The sequence below is a fragment of the Chiloscyllium plagiosum genome, chromosome 3 (genome assembly GCF_004010195.1).
Source record: "Chiloscyllium plagiosum isolate BGI_BamShark_2017 chromosome 3, ASM401019v2, whole genome shotgun sequence".
Lineage (NCBI taxonomy): Eukaryota > Metazoa > Chordata > Chondrichthyes > Orectolobiformes > Hemiscylliidae > Chiloscyllium > Chiloscyllium plagiosum.
In genome coordinates, this window is record NC_057712.1 from 62900684 (window position 1) to 62919381 (window position 18698).

General features: G+C 42.1%; 1 protein-coding gene across 1 annotated transcript in view; it reads left to right on the plus strand.

Moving 5' to 3' along the window:
• LOC122539844 (adhesion G-protein coupled receptor F2-like) overlaps positions 1–7228 on the plus strand; it is an 82340-nt gene extending 75112 nt beyond the window's left edge. The window contains exons 11-12 of the mRNA XM_043674961.1: positions 434–491; positions 6709–7228. Coding sequence (XP_043530896.1) covers positions 434–491; positions 6709–6797 — 147 coding nt within the window. The 3' untranslated portion in view covers positions 6798–7228. The remainder of the gene's footprint in view (positions 1–433; positions 492–6708) is intronic.
• The last annotated feature ends 11470 nt before the right edge of the window (positions 7229–18698 follow it).

The following is an 18698-nucleotide window of genomic DNA, read 5'->3' on the forward strand; positions in this document are numbered from 1 at the left end:
CGTTAGGCGAGGAGACTCGGACCCGTGGACACAGCCTTAGAATTAGGGGGGGTAAATTCAGAACAGAAATGCGGAGATATTTCTTCAGCCAGAGAGTGGTGGGCCTGTGGAATTCATTGCCGCGGAGTGCAGTGGAGGCTGGGACGCTAAATGTCTTCAAGGCAGGAGATTGATAAATTCTTGATGTCACAAGGAATTAAGGGCTACGGGGAGAATGCGGGTAAGTGGAGTTGAAATGCCCATCAGCCATGATTGAATGGCGGAGTGGACTCGATGGGCCGAATGGCCTTACTTCCGCTCCTATGTCTTATGGTCTTATGATCCTTATCCAATCACTCTTCAGAGAAATAGGAAGTACAAAAAGAAAATGAATAATCAAGGACAGCTTTAACCATTAACACATGATTTTCTTTGTACTTTTCAAACTCTACAGAGCACTTCTACTGCAAACTCTCCCCCAAAATCCTATCATTGGTTTCATTCTAGAAAGAGTAAGTATAATAATGAAGCTGAACAAAATTGGAAATAGGTCGTTATCTGTAACTTAATGGCTATTACTGAGGGGAAGGGATTCATGTTCTGGATAATAAGTGATCAGCTTGAGCCTGAATTTTAACTGCTAACAGATATCTGGTGGGAAACTGCATTTGAGTTCATTCTGGGCCAACTTGAAAACCAGTAGTTTTTAATGGAGAAGCCTCATATAAAAACTCACTTTAAAGTCTAAAGGAAGCTGCCCTTAATGGTCAGCAGGTACATACTTTGTTCTCAGACTCATCTTCTGAGGGTTCCTGTGATTGAGAAGGATTAGGGGTGATAGTCACAAGTCTGCAGCACACCAGCTCTTCCTGACCATCTCAAATGAAATGTTTTACACTTCACATCAAAAGTGTCTCTGTCCTTAAATCTGTTTCTGCCTATCGCTGCTTCAGCTCCCCTACTTCAATTGTCAATCACAGTCTAGTCTAAATTGTATTCAATCCTATTAATGTGACAGGACATTGATTTGCATAAATTTCTTAGGTTTTCGTCTGCTTTAAGCAAGCATTTTTCACTTGCAAAAGCAGAAGTGATTGGAGATCTGAATGGGTAAATAACCTAGTCTTTCTAATCAATGGGTCAAATTGGGAAAACGTAATTTACAGGAGAAAGTGAGGTCTGCAGATGCTGGAGATCAGAGCTGAAAATGTGTTGCTGGAACAGCGCAGCAGGTCAGGCAGCATCCAGGGAACAAGAGAATCGACGTTTCCTGAAGCCCTGAAGAAGGGCTTATGCCCGAAACGTCGATTCTCCTGTTCCCTGGATGCTGCCTGACCTGCTGCGCTGTTCCAGCAACACATTTTCAAAACGTAATTTGCAGTGTACCAATTAGGATGATGTACTCTGGAGGTTTAGATTATTTTTAAAAATACTGAAAACAGAAGAATACACTAAATGCATAGTCAAATTCTCCTTGATGAAAGCGTGATAACTGATAGATCTAGATTTTGCATAGTACAAGATGTGTCACCCATATCTGCATTTCACACCCAAATTCTTCACACAACAAATTCTTTACACAATCCTACATTTCCCATGGCAAATCCACTCAATAATCTTTGGACAGTGGGAGGAAACCCACACAGACATGGGGAAACTCCACCCAGACAGTCACCTGAGGTGGAACCAAACCTGGGTCCCTGGACTGTGAGGCAGTAATGCTAACCATTAAGCCATTGTGTTGCCCCTGTCTCTTGGAGACAGCTGTTTTCTTGAGTTTTAGTAGACTGCAGGAAAACAGTTATTATTGATTTTCTTTTAGTTTACACTATTTTGGCAGCAGTTGCTGCAGCTTCCTCCTGGTTTTTAGGGCACAAAGACATGAGAAACCGAGAAAATGCCTGGGTTTAAAAAGCCTTTAGTGACATTGTGCAAACAACATTTATTCTACACAATGGAAAGTTATCATTATAACTAAGGGCTACTTTAAATCATTTATATTCAGTGTGCAACAGTACTGTCAGTAGCATAATCTTGATTTGTTGATTCCAGTTTCTAAGGCTGAAAAATAACAATACATAGTGCGTCATCACTGAGGAGCTATGTGTATAATTTTTATCTTCACTATTTTAGCAGAGGTTCGAAATCATTTTAAATAACAGTTTACATGATGAAGATGACTATGATGGGCTTCTATCTACACAGCACAGGTTGCTGTGATGATCCTATCATAATAGTCAATATCCAGTTTTCTAATTGGTGCACAGTAAAGCACCAAGCTTGAAAGCAAATTTCACAAACTTCATCCTAATGGTTAACAAACATTGAGACTGCAGTGTTGAGCTGTTTGGTATTTGTTGGTATTGCAGGCTTCAGTGGCAAGGCCCAAGGCTTTATCTTATGGTTGCCTAAGGTAGTTTCTTGTTTTCCTAAATCTTGTTCAACATCAAGTCAGGGATAATTTTCAGGAAAAAGTTTCCTATGACCTTAGTGTTCAGCTACACCAAACAAAGTCAACTCTATTCATGTGAGATATTAAGTGCCTCTTGGCAGCCAGTCTGAACCTTCTCTGAAATTTTTCCAATGACAATATACCTTGCTTTCCATTTGTCTTCCCTATTACCTGCTGAACTTGCATTCTAGCTTCTGTGATTCATGGATACAGCTGTAGCTTTACATAGAACATCGAATATTACAGCACAATACAGGCCCTTCGGCCCTCGACGTTGCACCAATCGGTGGAACCAATCTGAAGCCCCTTTAACCTACATTATTCCATTCTCATTCATATGCTTATCCAATGACCATTTAAATGCCCTTAAATGTTGGCGAGTCTACTACTGTTGCAGGCAGTGCATTCCACACCCCTACTATACTCTGAGGAAAGAAACTACCTCTGTCTTATATCTATCACCCCTCAATTTAAAGCTATGTCCCCTCATGCTAGCCATTGCCATCTGAGGAAAAAGGCTCTCACTGTCCATCCTATCTAACCCTCTGGTTATCTTATATGTTTCAATTAAGTTACCTCTCAGCCTTCTTCTCTACAATGACAAAAGCCTCAAGTCCCTTAGTCTTTTCTCATAAGACCTTCCCTCTATACTAGGCAACATCCTGGCATATCTCCTCTGAACTCTTTCCAAAGCTTCCACATCCGTTCTATAATGTGGAGACCAGAACTGTACGCAATACTCCAAATGTGGCCACACCTGAGTTTTGTACATGATCTCATTGTCCCAAAACTCAATCCCTCTACCAATAAGAGCTAACATACCATTTGCCTTCTTAACAACCCTATCAACTTAGGTGGCAATTTTCAGTGATCTATGTGCTGGGACAGTGAGATCTCTCTGCTCATCTACACTACCATGAATCTTACCATTAGCCCAATACTCTGCATTGCTGTTGCTCCTTCCTAAGTGAATCACCTCACACTTTTCCACATTAAACTCCATTTGCCATCTCTCAGCCAACCCTGCAGCTTATCTATGTCTCTCTGTAACCTACAACATCCTTCGTCACTATCCACAACTCTACCGACTTTAGTGTCATCTGCAAATTTACTAACCCATCCTTCTACGCCCTCATCCAGATCATTTATAAAAATGACAAACAACAGTGGACCCAAAACAGATCCTTGTGGTACTCCACAAGTAACTGAACTCTAGAATAAACATTTCCCATCAACCACCACCCTCTGTCTTCTTTCAGCTAGCCAATTTCTGATCCAAACCACTAAATCACCCTCAATCCCATGCCTCCGTATTTTGTGCAATAGCCTACCATAGGGAATCTTATCAAATGCCTTACTGAAATCCATATACACCACATCAACCGCTTTACCCACATCCACCTGTTTGGTCACCTTCTTAAGGAACACAATAAGGCTTGTGAGGCATGACCTACCCTTCACAAAACCGTGCTGACTATCCCTAATCAACTTATTCCTCTCCAGATGATTATCGAGCCTATTTCTTATAACACTTGCCAACACTTTACCCACAACTGAAGTAAGGTTCACAGGTCTATAATTATCAGGGTTGTCTCTCTCCCCTTCTTGAACAAGGGAACAACATTTGCTATCCTCCAGTCTTCTGGCATTATTCCTGGAGACAATGACAACATAAAGATCAAAGCCAAAGGCTCGGCAATCTCCTCACTGGCTTCCCAGAGAATCCTAGGATAAATCCATTCTGCCCCAGGGAACTTATCTATTTTTACACTTTCTAGAATTACTAACACCTCCTCCTTATGTGTCTCCATCCCATTTAGTCTAGTAGCCTGTATCTCAGTATTCTCCTCGACAACATTGTCTTTTTCCAGTGTGAATACTGACAAAAAGTATTCATTTAGCACTTCCCTTATCTCCTCTGACTCCATGCACAACCTCCCACTACTGTCCTTGATTGGCCCTAATCTTTCTCTAGTCATTCTTTTATTCCTGATATACCTGTTGAAAGCCTTTGGGTTTTCCTTGATCCTATCCGCCAATGACTTCTTATGTCCCCTCCTGGCTCTTCTTAGCTCTCCCTTTAGGTCTTTCCTGGATAACGTATAACTCTTAAGCGCCCTAACTGAGCTATCACATCTCATCCTAACATAAGCCTTCTTCTTCCTCTTGACAAGCGATTCAACTTGCTTTGTGAACCATGGTTCCCACGCTCGACAACTTCCTCCCTGCTTGACTAGGAGGAAGTTATCAAGGACCCACAGTAACTAGTCCTTGAATAAGCTCCACATTTCAATTGTGCATCCCCTGCAGTTTCCTTCCCCATCCTATGCATCCCAAATCTTGCCTAATCACATTGTAATTGCCTTTCCCCCAGCTATAACTCTTTCCCTGTGTTATATACCTATCCCTTTCTATCGCTAAAGTAAACATAACAGAATTGTGGTCACTATCACCAAAGTGCTCACCTACCTCCAAATCCTACACCTGGCCGGGTTCATTACCCAGTACCAAATCTAATGTGGCCATGCCCCTTGTTGGCCTGTCTACATACTGTGTAAAGAAACCCTCTTGCACACATTTGACAAAAACTGACCCATCTAAAATACTTGAACTATAGTATTCTCAGTCAATATTTTCAAAATTAAAATTCCCACTAACAACTACCCTGTCACTTTCGCTCCTATCGAGGATCACCTTTGCTATCCTTTCCTCTACATCTCTGGAACTATTTGGAGGACTATAGAAAACTCCCAACAGGGTAACCTCTCCTTTCCTGTTTCTAACCCCAGCCCATACTACGTCAGTAGACGAGTCCTCAAACGTGCTTTCTGCAACTGTAATTCTGTCCTTGACTAACAGTGCCGCACCCCCCCCCCCCCCCCCCTTTACCATTTTCTCTGTTCTTACTGAGACATCTAAATCCTGGAACCTGTAATAATCATTCCTGTCCATGCTCTACCCCATGTCTCTGAAATGGCCACATCATTGAAATCCCAGGTACCAACCCATGCTGCAAGCTCACCCACCTTATTCTGGATGCTCCTGGCATTGAAGTAGACACACTTCAAACCAACTTCTTGCTTGCTGATGTATTCTTGCGATCTTGAAATCTTAATTCTAACATCACTACTATCAACTTCCCTTATACTTGAACTACAATTTTGGTTCCCACCCCCTTGCTGAATTAGTTTAAATGCTCCAGAAGAGCATTAGTAAATTCCACCCCCCCCCTCCCAACTCCAGGATATTTTACCCCTCTGGTTCAGGTGAAGACCATTCTGTTTGTAGAGGTCCCACCTAGCTCAGAAAGAATCCCAGTTGTCCAGGAATCCAAAACCCTCTGCCTGCCCCGTCCCTGTAGCCACGTGTTCAATTCCTGTCTCTTACTAATCCCTGCCTCGCTAGCATGTGGCATGGGCAACAAACCAGAGATAACAACTCTGTTTGTTCTAGCTCTAAGCTTCACCCTGGCTCCCTGAATTTCTGCCTTAAATCCCCATCTCTCTTCCTACCCATGTTGTTGGTGCCTATTTGGACAATGACTTGGGGCTACTCCCCCTCCCCCTAAAGGATCCTTTAAACACAATCAGAAGCATCATGAGCCCTTGCACCTGGGAGGCACACACCAACTGTGAGTCTCTCTCGTTCCCACAGAACCTCCTATCTGTCCCCCTAACTACGGAGTCCCCAATGACTATTGCTCTGCTCCTCTTCTCCCTTCCCTTTCTCTACTTAAATAAGAGTACTTAAGAGTCGAGCTCCTCTACTCTTCCTATCAAAGTTCATAGCACCAAATTTTCCCACACTTTATTCTATCTGCAAAGTTTTTGCCTACTTGCTTAACCTGTCTATATCGCTCTGCAGACATTTTCTGTCATCCTCACGACTTGTCTTCCCACCTATTTTTGTGTCATCTGCTAACGTGGTGCTAGTATATTCATTTTCCCCTTCCAAGTCATTAATATATTGTCAATGATTGTGGCCCAAGCACTGTTCCCTAAGACATGCCACTAGTTACAGTGTCCTATTCTCAAACAACATAAAATACTCCTCTTTTTATCTAAAGGTACTAAGTCATTGTTGCCATAGGATCCAGAGCTATGTGCCCAAAACTGGAAAATAAGATTAGTACAGACAGACCTTTGTTGACCAGCGTGGACATAATGGGCTGAGCAAACCCCTTCAGTGTTGTAAATGGCTGAATCTATAAGTTAATGCAGATAATGTTGCTAAGTTGTATCAAATTTATTGATAATTTTTCTGCTTCAATCTTTCAGAAAGCTACAACTTAACACACGAATCACGCTCAAGCAATAAAAACCCATCTTTATTGTTCTACTCTGAATTAACTACCGGAGCGCAATAGATAACACTGCTGCTCTTCGTCTGTAGAAGAAATTAAAAAACAAAAATCAATTTACTGTATATGAAGCTACTTTAAAAGTTATTTGAGAAGAAATTATTTTTCCTCTTAGAAATATATAAGAATTGTGGCATTAAGCACCTAATAAACACCTTTAATTTATTGAATGGGGATTACAAAGTTTTCATTGTTCACTGGGGCTATAGTTTACATCAACTTAAAAACAGAACATTTAGCTCAGTCATAGAACCCTTACAATCCTTAGAAAGATGCCATTTGGCCCATTGAGTCTGTACTGATACTCTGAAGATCATCCCACTCAAACCCAGCCTCTTACCCTATCCCTATAAGCCTGAATTTATTGTGGCTAATCTAACTAACCTGCTCACCTCTGGACACTGTGGACAATTTAGGATGGCCAATCCACTTAACCTGCACAAACTTTGGACTATGGGAGGAAACTAGAGCACCCGACAGAAATGCACACAGACATGGAGAGCAATAGGGTTAACCACCATACCACCCAAGTGACACTTGGTTGCAGAATCATTCAGTTCATTCTAACGCTGTGTTAATAGTAATGGAATTATTCATTCCTCGGTATGTAAGTAAACCAGATCATCTGGTTTTGCAGATAATATCATTATACATTGTCAGAGGGGTTTTTGTATCTTAGCTCATTTTTTAGAGTGAAATTCTTTCTTTCTCTCCTTCCATCCCCCGCATAAGCCAATTCCTGCTTTGGGTCTGCTAGGTACTCATGTAATTGTGAATTTCAAATGTTTCCAACAATGTAAGATTGAACTATAAAGGGAGATAGATCCCCAGGACCTGGTGAGATGTATCTGAGATCTTTGTAGGAAGCTAGGGAAGTGATTGCTGCCTCCCCCGCTGAGATACTTATATTATCAATAGCCACAGGGGAGGTGCTGGAACATTGGAGAATAGTTAATGTGGTACTATTTTTTAAGGTAGGTGGTAGAGAAAAACGGGCATCTATAGACTGACATCAGTGGTGGGTAAGTTGTTTGTGGAGGGGTTTCTGAGGGACAGGATGTACATGTATTTGGAAATACAAGGACTGATGGCCTCCTTCTTCAAAGACCGCAATTTCCCCTCCCCTCCCCTCCCAAGTCGTCGATGTTGCCCTCCTGCACATCTCCTACACTTCCCACACCTCCGCCTTTGAACCTCACCCCTCCAACTGCATCATCCTCCGCCATTTCCACCACCTATAAATGGACCCCACCACCAGAGATATATTTCCCTCTACCTCTATCTGCATTCCATAAAGACCATTCCCTCTGTGACTCTCTTGTCAGGATGACGCCCACCCCCACTCCTCCCCCCCTCCCAACAATCCACCCTCCCCTCCCGGCATCATCTTCAGCCACTGCAGGAATTGCAAAACGTCTCCGTCCAAGGCCCCAAAGGAGCCTTCCGCATCCATCATATGTTTACCTGCAATTCCACATGTCATTTACTATAGCCATTGCTCCCGATGTGGTCTCCTCTACATGTCTCCGTCCAAGGCCCCAAAGGAGCCTTCCACATCCATCATATGTTACCTGCAATTCCACATGTCATTTACTATAGCCATTGCTCCCGATGTGGTCTCCTCTACATTGGGGAATCTAGATTAGAATGGTGCTGGAAAAGCACAGCAGTTCAGGCAGCATCCGAGGAGCAGTACTCTACATTGGGGAGACAGGATGTCTATTTGCAGAGTGTTTCAGAGAACATCTCCTGGACACATGCATGAAGTAACCCAACTGCCCCGTGGCTGAACACTTTAACTCCCCCTCCCACTCCACCAAGGACATGCAGGTGCTGGGCCTCCTCCATCACCAAACCTCAACCATCTGACGCCTTGAGGAGGGACATCTCAACTTCCGCTTTAGAACCTTCCACCCACAAGAGATTATTGTGGACTTGACCAGTTTCCTCAATTCCCCTCCACTTACCTTATCCTAGATCCAACCACTCTCATGACTTGTCCTACCTATCCATCTCCCTTCCCACCTATCCGCTCCACCCTCTTCTCTGACCTATCACCATTTACCCCATCTTCATCTATCTATTGCACTCTCAGCTACCTTTCACCCGAACCACCCCACCTCCCCCCTCCCATTTATCTCTCCACCCCTTGGCTTACACGCCTCATTCTTGATAAAGGGCTTATGCCTGAAATGTCGAATTTCCTGCTGCTCGGATGCTGCCTGCCTTACTTTTCTGGCACGACTCTAATCTCCACTTTTGAAATATTCCATTCACTTCTAGTCTCCCTACTATAGGAAAGATGTTGTTAAACTTGAAAGGGTGCAGAAAAGATTTACAAGGATGTTGCCAGAGTTGGAGGGTTTGAGATATCAGGAGAGACTGAATAGGATATGATTGTTTTCTCTGAAACATTGGAGGCTGAGAAGTAACCTTAAAGAGATTTATAAAATCATAGATTGGGTAAATAGCCAACTTCGTTACCCAAGGTAGGGGAGTCCATGGGTGTAATGTGAGAGGGAAAATATATAAAAGGGACCTAAGGGGAAACGTTTTCATGTAGAGAATGGTGCGGGTCTGGAATGAGCTACCAGAGGAAGTGGTGGAGGCTGGTACAATTAGAACATTTAAAAGGCATCTTGATGGATACATTATCAGAAAGGGTTAAGAGGGATATGGGCCAAATGCTGGCAAATGGGACTAGATTAATTTAGGTTATCTAGTGGGCGTGGATGAGTTGGACGGGAGGGGCCTGTTACATGCTATATGCCTCTATGACTCTAGGTCACTGAAATTTTGCTTGACTTTATTGAAAGTATAAAAACCTTTGCAAAGGTTTTCCTCAGGAAATGAATGGACTGGGTTGATTTCCTGCCATAACTCAGGTGAGCATGGAGCAATTCAATTGTTAATAAGAGTAAATCTTGGTATTGAAGGAAGGGGCATTAACTGCAATGTTTGATCACCATTTACTGGCTCTTACTGCCATAGATGCTTGTTAGGACACATGATAATGCTTTTGTCCCTGAACTCTGCTGCCCCCAACCTCTGCAGATAGACACTCCTTCCCATGTTTGTGTAGCTTGATATGACATATTCACTAGGTTCCATAAAAGCAATAATGCAAACAGAAATTGCTGAAAAAACCCAGCAAGTCTAGCAGCTTCTGTGGAGAGAAATCAGAGTTAAGTGACCCTTCTTCACATTGGTTGTTGCTTGGAAAAGGATGGTTTTTATACAGCAGACTGAGTCGGGGAATGGAGGAGTAAACAATAGGTGGAGGTAAATCCCAACGAGAGAGAAAAACATTTGGACAGACAAAGGAGTGGGTAAAGATCAGCCTGGGAGAATGAATAGTTGCCAGTGGGGACTATTAGTGGCTAACAATGGGTTGTGTGTGGTAGCAGCCCATGTGATGACAAGGCCTGGTTTGTCGGGATTGGGGTAAGGTCATGGGAGAAAGTGTGTTCCCAAGTGGTAAATGAGGCGTTGTTCCCTGCATCTGCAGTTCTTTCATTTTTTGGGGGGAGAAAAAATGCTGATTTGGGGGCATCCCTTGTATCCTTGAACCTTTACAACAAAACCTTCTACAGTTAAGAAGGGAAAATTGACAGGATGCAGAACTAGACTGATAAGTACCAGACATTGTTCAGCCTGGAAAAGTGTGAAGTCATTCGTTTTGGAAGGTTGAATTTTAATGCAGATTACCAGGTTAAAGGCAGGATTCTTAGTAGTGTGGAGGAACAGAGGGATGTTAGGGTCCGCGTCGATACATCCCTCAAAGTTGCCACCCAATTGATGGAGTTGTTAAGAAGGTGTATGATGTATTGGCTTTCATTAGCAGGGGTTTGAGTCTAAGAGCCATGAGGTTATGCTGCAGCTCTACAGAGCTCAGGTTAGAGCACACTTGGAATATTATGTTATTTCTGGTCACCCCATTCTAGGAAGGATGTGGAAGCTTTAGAGAGGCTGCAGAGGGGACTTACCAGGATGCTGCCACACTGGAGGCCTTGCCTTATGAAGAAAGGTTGAGGGAGCTAGGGCTTTTCTTATTGGAGCAAAGAATGATGAGAAGTGACTTGTTGGAAGTTTTCAAGATGATGAGAGGCATAGATAGAGTGAATAGTTAGAAAATTTTTCCCAAGGCAGAAATGGCTATTACAAGGGGACATAATTTTAAGGTGATTGGAGGAAGGTTTAGGGGAGATGTCAAAGGTCAGTTCTTTACACAGAGAGTAGTGAATGTGGGGAATGCATTGCCTACAGTGGTAGTAAAGTCAGATACATTTAAGCGCCTCTTGGACGGCACATAAATGATAGTAAAATGAGGGTACGTAGGTTAGTTTGATCTTAGAATAGGATAAAAGGTCAGCACAACATTGGGTGGCATGGTGGCACAGTGGTTAGCGCTGCTGCCTCACAGGTTCAGTTCCCGCCTCAGGCGACTGACTGTGTGGAGTTTGCACATTCTCCCCGTGTCTGCGTGGGTTTCCTCCGGGTGCTCCGGTTTCCTCCCACAATCCAAAAATGTGCAGGTTGGGTGAATTGACCATGCTAAATTGCCCGTAGTGTTAGGTGAAGGGGTAAATGTAGGGGAATGGGGCTGGGTGGGTTGCTCTTTGGAGGGTCGGTGTGGACTTGTTGGGCCGAAGGGCCTGTCTCCATATTGTAAGTAATCTAACATCAAGGGCCAAAGAGCCTGTGCTGTTCTATGTTCTCTGTTCTAAAATAGGAAAGTAAAAAAAAAATCTTGCTGTTTATCAATCAAATGGATTTACATAGCCTCTGGGTCAGTACAAAATACTCAATGAACTTCAAAACACAGGAAAACTGGGTAAAATACTTTACTAAAGGCCATATATTAGAAAGAATTTTAATACTTTCACAGATAATGTAACTAAGACTTATGGCTATTTTAAATGTTATAACTGCTGTTTCAATGCAATAAATCATTAATGTGATAAGTTTGCTGTAAAATTGTTGCATGTTGCTGTGTAAAAGTCATTTGTGGATTGTTATAATGTATTTCTTACTTGGATGTTTTTTTTAAATTAAGTAACACATTAAGCCTTAGGAAAGGATTTTGAGAAGTAGTTTTGGTTTAAAGATTGTGAATATATTATTGACAGAAATACAAGTTGTTTGTGTACAACTGGTGTTTAGAAATTCTCATCATATGCAATTGTGATTTTTCTTTGTTAATTCTGGTGAAGCTTACAAGATACAACCCTTTGTGAAGACTTAATTGATGATTTGAGTATGGAAGGAGTGGCATAGATAAATAAACAAAAACTGCATTTAACGCACTAAATGTAATTATTGCCACATGAATGCAATACTTTTGTTATTCTTATACAGGATGTGGGAGTCACTGGCTAAACCAGTATTTACTGCCCATAGACAATTAAGAGTCAAACATAGTGCTGTGAGTCTGAGGTCACTTGTAGACTAGACCACGTAAGACAGCACATTTACTTTCCTATAGGACATTAATGAATCAGATGGGTTTTTACAACAATGGTTACACATAGTTGTCATTAAGCCAGCTCTCTATTTTAGTTTTTATATAAGGTACACTCATATTTCATCATCTGCCATGATCAGATTCTGAATCCCTGTGCCCACACATTAACGGTGGCACAGTGGTTAGCACTGCTGCCTCACAGCACCAGAGACCTGGGTTCAATTCCCGCCTCAGGTGACTCTGCGTGGAGTTTGCATCTTCTCCCCGTGACTGCGTGGGTTTCCCCTGGGTATTCCGGTTTCCTCCCACAGTCCGAAAATGTGCAGGTTAGGTGGATTAGCCTTGTTAAATTGCCCATAGTGTTAGGTAAAGGGGTAAATGTAGGGGAATGGGTCTGGGTGGGTTGCGCCTCAGCGAGTCGGTGTGGACTTGGGCCGAAGGGCCTGTTTCCACACTGTAAGTAATCTAATCTAAAATTAACTTAAGGATCTTGGTTATTTGCCCATTGACATTACCACACTGCCATCACCTCCTAAAAACTGTAATTTGAATTGCATGATTATGTAATATATAGATTTATAGATGTTTCTGTATTATTCTATACTTACCATTTCTATAATTATGTTGTGTTGCAGATGTTTTAATTGCTAACAATGAAGTACTGTAATAAAGTTCAATTTGCCCATCAATAAACTCAAAGGAAGTTGGAATGGAATGGTATGTCTCTAGTTTGTAGTAGTGAGCCTGAGGATGGTTTAAAAAGCAAATAAGAGGGAAATTCAATGGTAATGATTACATAGGAGAACAGAATAAATGTGCTCGAATGTAGAAACACAATATTGACATAGAATTTTTACAAGAGTTTAGTCAAATCATTATGTGGGTATTCTGAATATCTGTCAAAAGGGCATCATGAAGATTCACTGGATAAACCAGGAATAAGAAGGTTTCATTTGTTTTGCTTTTTTCCTTTTTGGAAAAGAAAAGATTAAGTCAAAATCCAATTACACTATAGTTTCTGAAATTGCACAAGGTTAATCGAGATAAACAGTGAAAGTATTGTTTCCACTGGTGGTAGGATTGGAACCCTCATCATAGATATAGGATTATCACTAGATGAATGTAAAGAGAAATTAAAAGAGAGATGATAAAACAAGGAACTGTTTGCACATTCTCCCTGCATCTGCGTGGGTTTCCTCTGGGTGCTGCGGTTTCCTCCCACAGTCCAAAGATGTGTAGGTTAGGTGAATTGGCCATGCTAAATTGCCCGTAGTGTTAGGTGCATTAGTCAGGGGGAATGGGTCTGGGTGGGTTTCTCTTCGGAGGGTTGGTATGGACTTGTTGGGCCGAAGGGCCTGTTTCCACACTGTAGGGAATCTAATCTAATCTAAGCTATAAGAGCAGGACAGGAGTTGGGATGTTTGTGACAAGTAAATCTTCCATATTCCTCAAGCCTTTCCACTATCAACATAGCAGAAGTCAGGACTGTGATGAAATGTTCTGTGCTTGATTGGATGAGTGCAGTTCCAACAGCACTTGATGCTCAATAATATCCAGAGCAAAGCAGACTACTTGCTTGCCACTCCTCCCACGATCTTAATCATTCACTCTGTCCCACAATAAAACACAGGGGCAGCACTGAGTATCTTCTACAAGATGCATTGCTACAGAACCCACTCCAAGCTGCATACTATCCCAACATGGAATTGTGTGTTCCTTCATTTTAGCTGGATTAATATGCTGGATTCTGGATTAGTGGTGCTGGAAGAGCACAGCAGTTCAGGCAGCATCCAAGGAGCAGCTGGATATCCCTCCCTAATAGTGTGTCAGCTCTCATGGAATGCGGTGGTTGTAGACAGAAGTTCACCATGACCTTTGTATGGGCAATAAATGCTCAGCCAGTCATTAACACTCTGAATAAATAAAGCACCAGTTCAAATCCATTGGACCAATTATATCCTTCAGTGTTGTAATCGTTTTGGGTGTAGAATCATTGAGGCCTGAATGACATGAACAATGGCAAGAAATTTCAAAACACCATTCAAGAAAGACAGCGAGGCCTAGCTCATTGTTGGGAGCAACCTTCTGCCTCTTTTAACTATGCTCAAGGCATCAAGGCAAAATCCTCACCACGCAGTGGTGAGTGTCCTATAAAGGGGAAATTATTGTTAACAACCTTAATGACTGTGCACTTCACCTTACCAATAAGCAGTTTCTTATCTTTCCATCTGTCCCAAGCAAACTAGATGCTGAGAATTCTCAATGTGGACGTCTTAGCAGGCATCTGGCAACTTCAGCTCACCACAGGGTGTGAGAAGCCTCCATGGTGCTCGACGCACGACAAGAATTCAGGCATAATCCATGGGCACCAGCTCCACAACCATCCCCTTCATCCACACCGACCCCAGACATTGGCATTTGATAATTGTCAGCCACTCAGGATCCTCTCTGATCCACACATGCTTAGGAAGTTGAGACCTGCATTTCAGGGCACATCAACAACTAGCGTTAGGCTGCTGCATGATCATTTTGTGTACAGGACAGACATCCAGCTCATAGATTGAACCAGGTTGAATCTGAGGGTGGCTCGCTCACTCTCCTTGCTGTTGCTCACTTGGTATCTATTGCAAGTATCCAGCATCCCTGCCTTACGTGCCAATTAGTGCAGTCAAACAACCAGGTGGCTTACTTTGCTGGCAGCAGTCTTCAGTCATGAGGACAGGTATCTTTCTGTACAGCAGTGTATGCCAATCTGCATGCCAATCTCATGCCTGCAGCTAATGTGCCAAATACACGGCAAGTAAGTAGCCATGTCTGAAAATCTTATGAGATATTTCTTATTGACATCCATGGAGATAGCCATCTATAAGTCAAGGACAGTCCCCAATATCAGTCCAGTGGATTGGCCATGTTCAGTGTCCAATCGAGATGACCTTGGTCAGGGGTCTGCATCCCTGGTGTCTCAAAGATATGTCATATTAAGTGCTGTGGTTCCATAGCGGCCACTCTTGGGAGATGTCCAGCAATCATTCAAGGGTCTGGGTACTTTTCAGCTGGAGAAGTCTTTCTAGGTTGGTGGGCCATGGTTATCAGTTGGGTCCATTCAGAGAAAATGGGGGAGAGGAGGAATGGTGTGGGAGAACAAAGCGAGATGTTATTGTTGCAGGAAGCTGAACTGAGAACCAGTTTGTGGGATTGGGGCTTCAGGCTCCGGCAAGAGGGGGATTACAATTGTGAAGTATTTGTAAAGGAACAATTTGGTATAATATGGATAAAAACAGGGCAATGTAGGAGGAGGGTTCATCCACATCCCCAGCCAGGAACACCCTAGCCTCAAAGGTACCTGGCATGGCGAAAGGTGGGCAGGTGCAAGCTCATGTAGATGGGTTGAACTACGATCTGGGAAGGTGTGAAACCTGTGGGGTTCACAGGGCCGTCAAGAAGGGGAATTTGATGTTTGGGGCCTGGGTGACATGCAATATAGAAGAAAATCCCACCTGCAGCAGTTGGGGTAAATGTCTCGACCTGTGAGGGAGGTGGCTTCAAGACCAACTGATGTGAAACATGTTAGAGGACAGAAACACTACACATTGATTCATGCACAGTACAGGAAATAAAACTGCAGGGTCTCTAATTCCTGGTGATTCAAATTCATTGCTGTCCTATATTGCATCCTAGATGCGAAAAAATTTAAACTTTCTCATCTTTACTCATTGTGAATAATTCGAGTATAGTACCGCTCACCATCAGAAGAATGGCTTTTACAGGGCTTTGACATGTAATGCTGCTGGTTAGCTATTTTCTTGAGGGCAATTACAAATATGCAACAGATACTTACATAACAGTGACATTCACATCTCGTAAAATAACAGAAAAATATAATTACTGTGCATGGATCATGACAATGCAACCATAAATAAACAAATGCTCACAGTTCTAAAACACTAACTCTGTTTCTCCCTCTACAGTAGCTAGATGACTTGCTCAACAATTCCAGCATCCTCTGTTTACATTTTGGTTTTAAGAGCATAAGCTGCATTTTGCTTTAATAAGTAATATGAACAACACAGGCTGACTGCCTTGCTTGAAAAAACTTCATTTGCTCAGAATTTGCTGGACCTTAATGTTGTCCAATGTCTGTTCCATTTGTTCCCGCTCAAACAATTTTACTCACACTGTTTCTGCAAGTCTTGAGTTGATAATGGGACAACAAAGTGAAGGAAAAGGCAATTATTTTATTTGGGAGTGATGGCATGTGGGATGGTGGGTTATAGTATACTAGCCTGGTAACTAGAATCCTGGACCATTTTTGTAGGTACATGAGTTCATGGTGAATGTAAATAAATATATGGAATTAACAGCTCATCCAATAGATTCAACTTTGCCAGACTCTGAATGGTGTGAGCAACGGTGAGACAGTTGGAAAATGTGGTGAGAGAGGAAAAGAGAGTTTTGAAATCTAGGGGAAAATCTAGATTTTCCACATGAACTTTCAATAGGTAGATGAGAAACTTGCTGGTGAGTGGCAAGGTGCCTATTTGCATACTTTAGCATCTCATTATTAGCTAATCTCAAGTCATTTATATGCAGGCTGCTATTTTCCAGATAGTAGAAAGAAACAAGACAGCGACAATTCTCAGTATAAAAGCCAGTGTGGTTACCTGATGGCTGCAGTTAATTAGTGCTTCATCCGTCACCTGTCTTGTTCAACAATTGTCCAACATCTCAGGGCAAATTCAAGGGCAGCAACCAATTGACCCCTCCATCCATGAAGGTTGGCATCAGCAAAGCACCAGCCTCACCATATCATCATGGTACATCTCGGACACACTTATAATACAGTCCAGCACTTTGGTACTCCAGTTTGAAGCTCACTGACACCCTACATTATAATGTTGCAGGCAGGCAACTCTGCACACAGGCACTGGCAACCAACTCATGCATTAGATTAGTGTGCATCTCAAGGCTGTTAATTGACTTTCTTAACATTCACTCCCTCTATACCTATTTGGATAATCACAGCATTTCTACATTGTTTTATGTTTTTATGCATTGCTGTCTCATTCAGAACTCGTCAAATCACTGTAGTTCTGTTTTGACTTGCATTTTAGTGCAATCAGAAAGCTAAGCAGTATGGCATGTTTGTCAATGATGTACAGGAAAGAGGAGAGACATGTGATTGTAGGATAATGTCACACCAACATGTTTCAGCAGCTTGGACTGCAAATGCACAGCAGTGCTTCAAATGGCCATGTCTGAAGTTGTAAGGGGAATAGTCCTTAATCTATTCAAAGCATATGATAGTCAGTCAGGGGATGTCATCACAGTTAATCGCAGGAAGTCTCAGTTCAGGCTTTGGACGTGGACAGTTGGCCTCTTGTGCAACTAGGATCCTAGGATCTATCTCATTACAGTCCAGGGAGTGGGCCACCACCAGTCTTGCAGATGGAGTCCAACCAATCAAGAGCTTAGTGTTAAGACAATTGAAGAGTTGCACCAAGATCAGGGAAGAGATATTTTTGTTTCATTTAGTGTCTCCTTTTCTAATTTTAAAGTAGAAATGTCCCTTTAACATATATTTCTTAAAATCTTAAATGGTGTGGATGCAACACCTATACTAAAAATTAAACCAAAACAGGGTCTTGCTATGAGTAGCTGCAGATACAAAACATGGGTATCAGTAGGTGCATAATCAGTACTGCTCCAGTATTGTAATATACCTGTCATTCGTTCAGTGTGTTTCATAGAAAGATATGACTTAGGGGCACAAGTAAGCCATTTGACCCTTCAAGCCAGCCCTGCTATTCAAAAGATCATGACTAATCTGTTTGAATTCTGAATTCCATATTCCCATCAATCCCCTGATAACCTTGGATTCCTTTACCTAACACAAACCTATCTACCTCCACCATGGAAAGTTTCAGACAGTGGCTCATTGTTCTGGACTTGCCCACAAGAGTGAATATTCTTTCTGAGTCCACCTTATCAAGACCATTTAGGATCTTACATGCTTCAATCAAATCACCCCTCACTTTTCTAAACGCAAGTGGAAATAAACTCAGTGTGTCCTATCTTTCCACATAATAAGACAATTTGTTCATTCCAGGTATCATTGAACTGGACTGATTCCATCACAATTACATTCTTCCCAAAATAAAGAGGCCAAAACTACACTCACAATCAGTAAATATAACAGAGCATAACATCTCTATGTTCAATTTCTGTTATAATAGAGGAGAGCACACCATTAGCTTTCTTAATGACTTCATGTTTCTCATATTAATGTTTTGTGACTGATGCATTAGATTATCTGGATCTCTCAGCACCTTGGAAGTCTGCACTTGTTCTGTTTAAATAATAATTCTTCCTACCAAAGTGAACAACTTCATATTTTTCTGCATTATACTTAATCTGTCAGATTTGTCCTCATTCACTCAACCTAT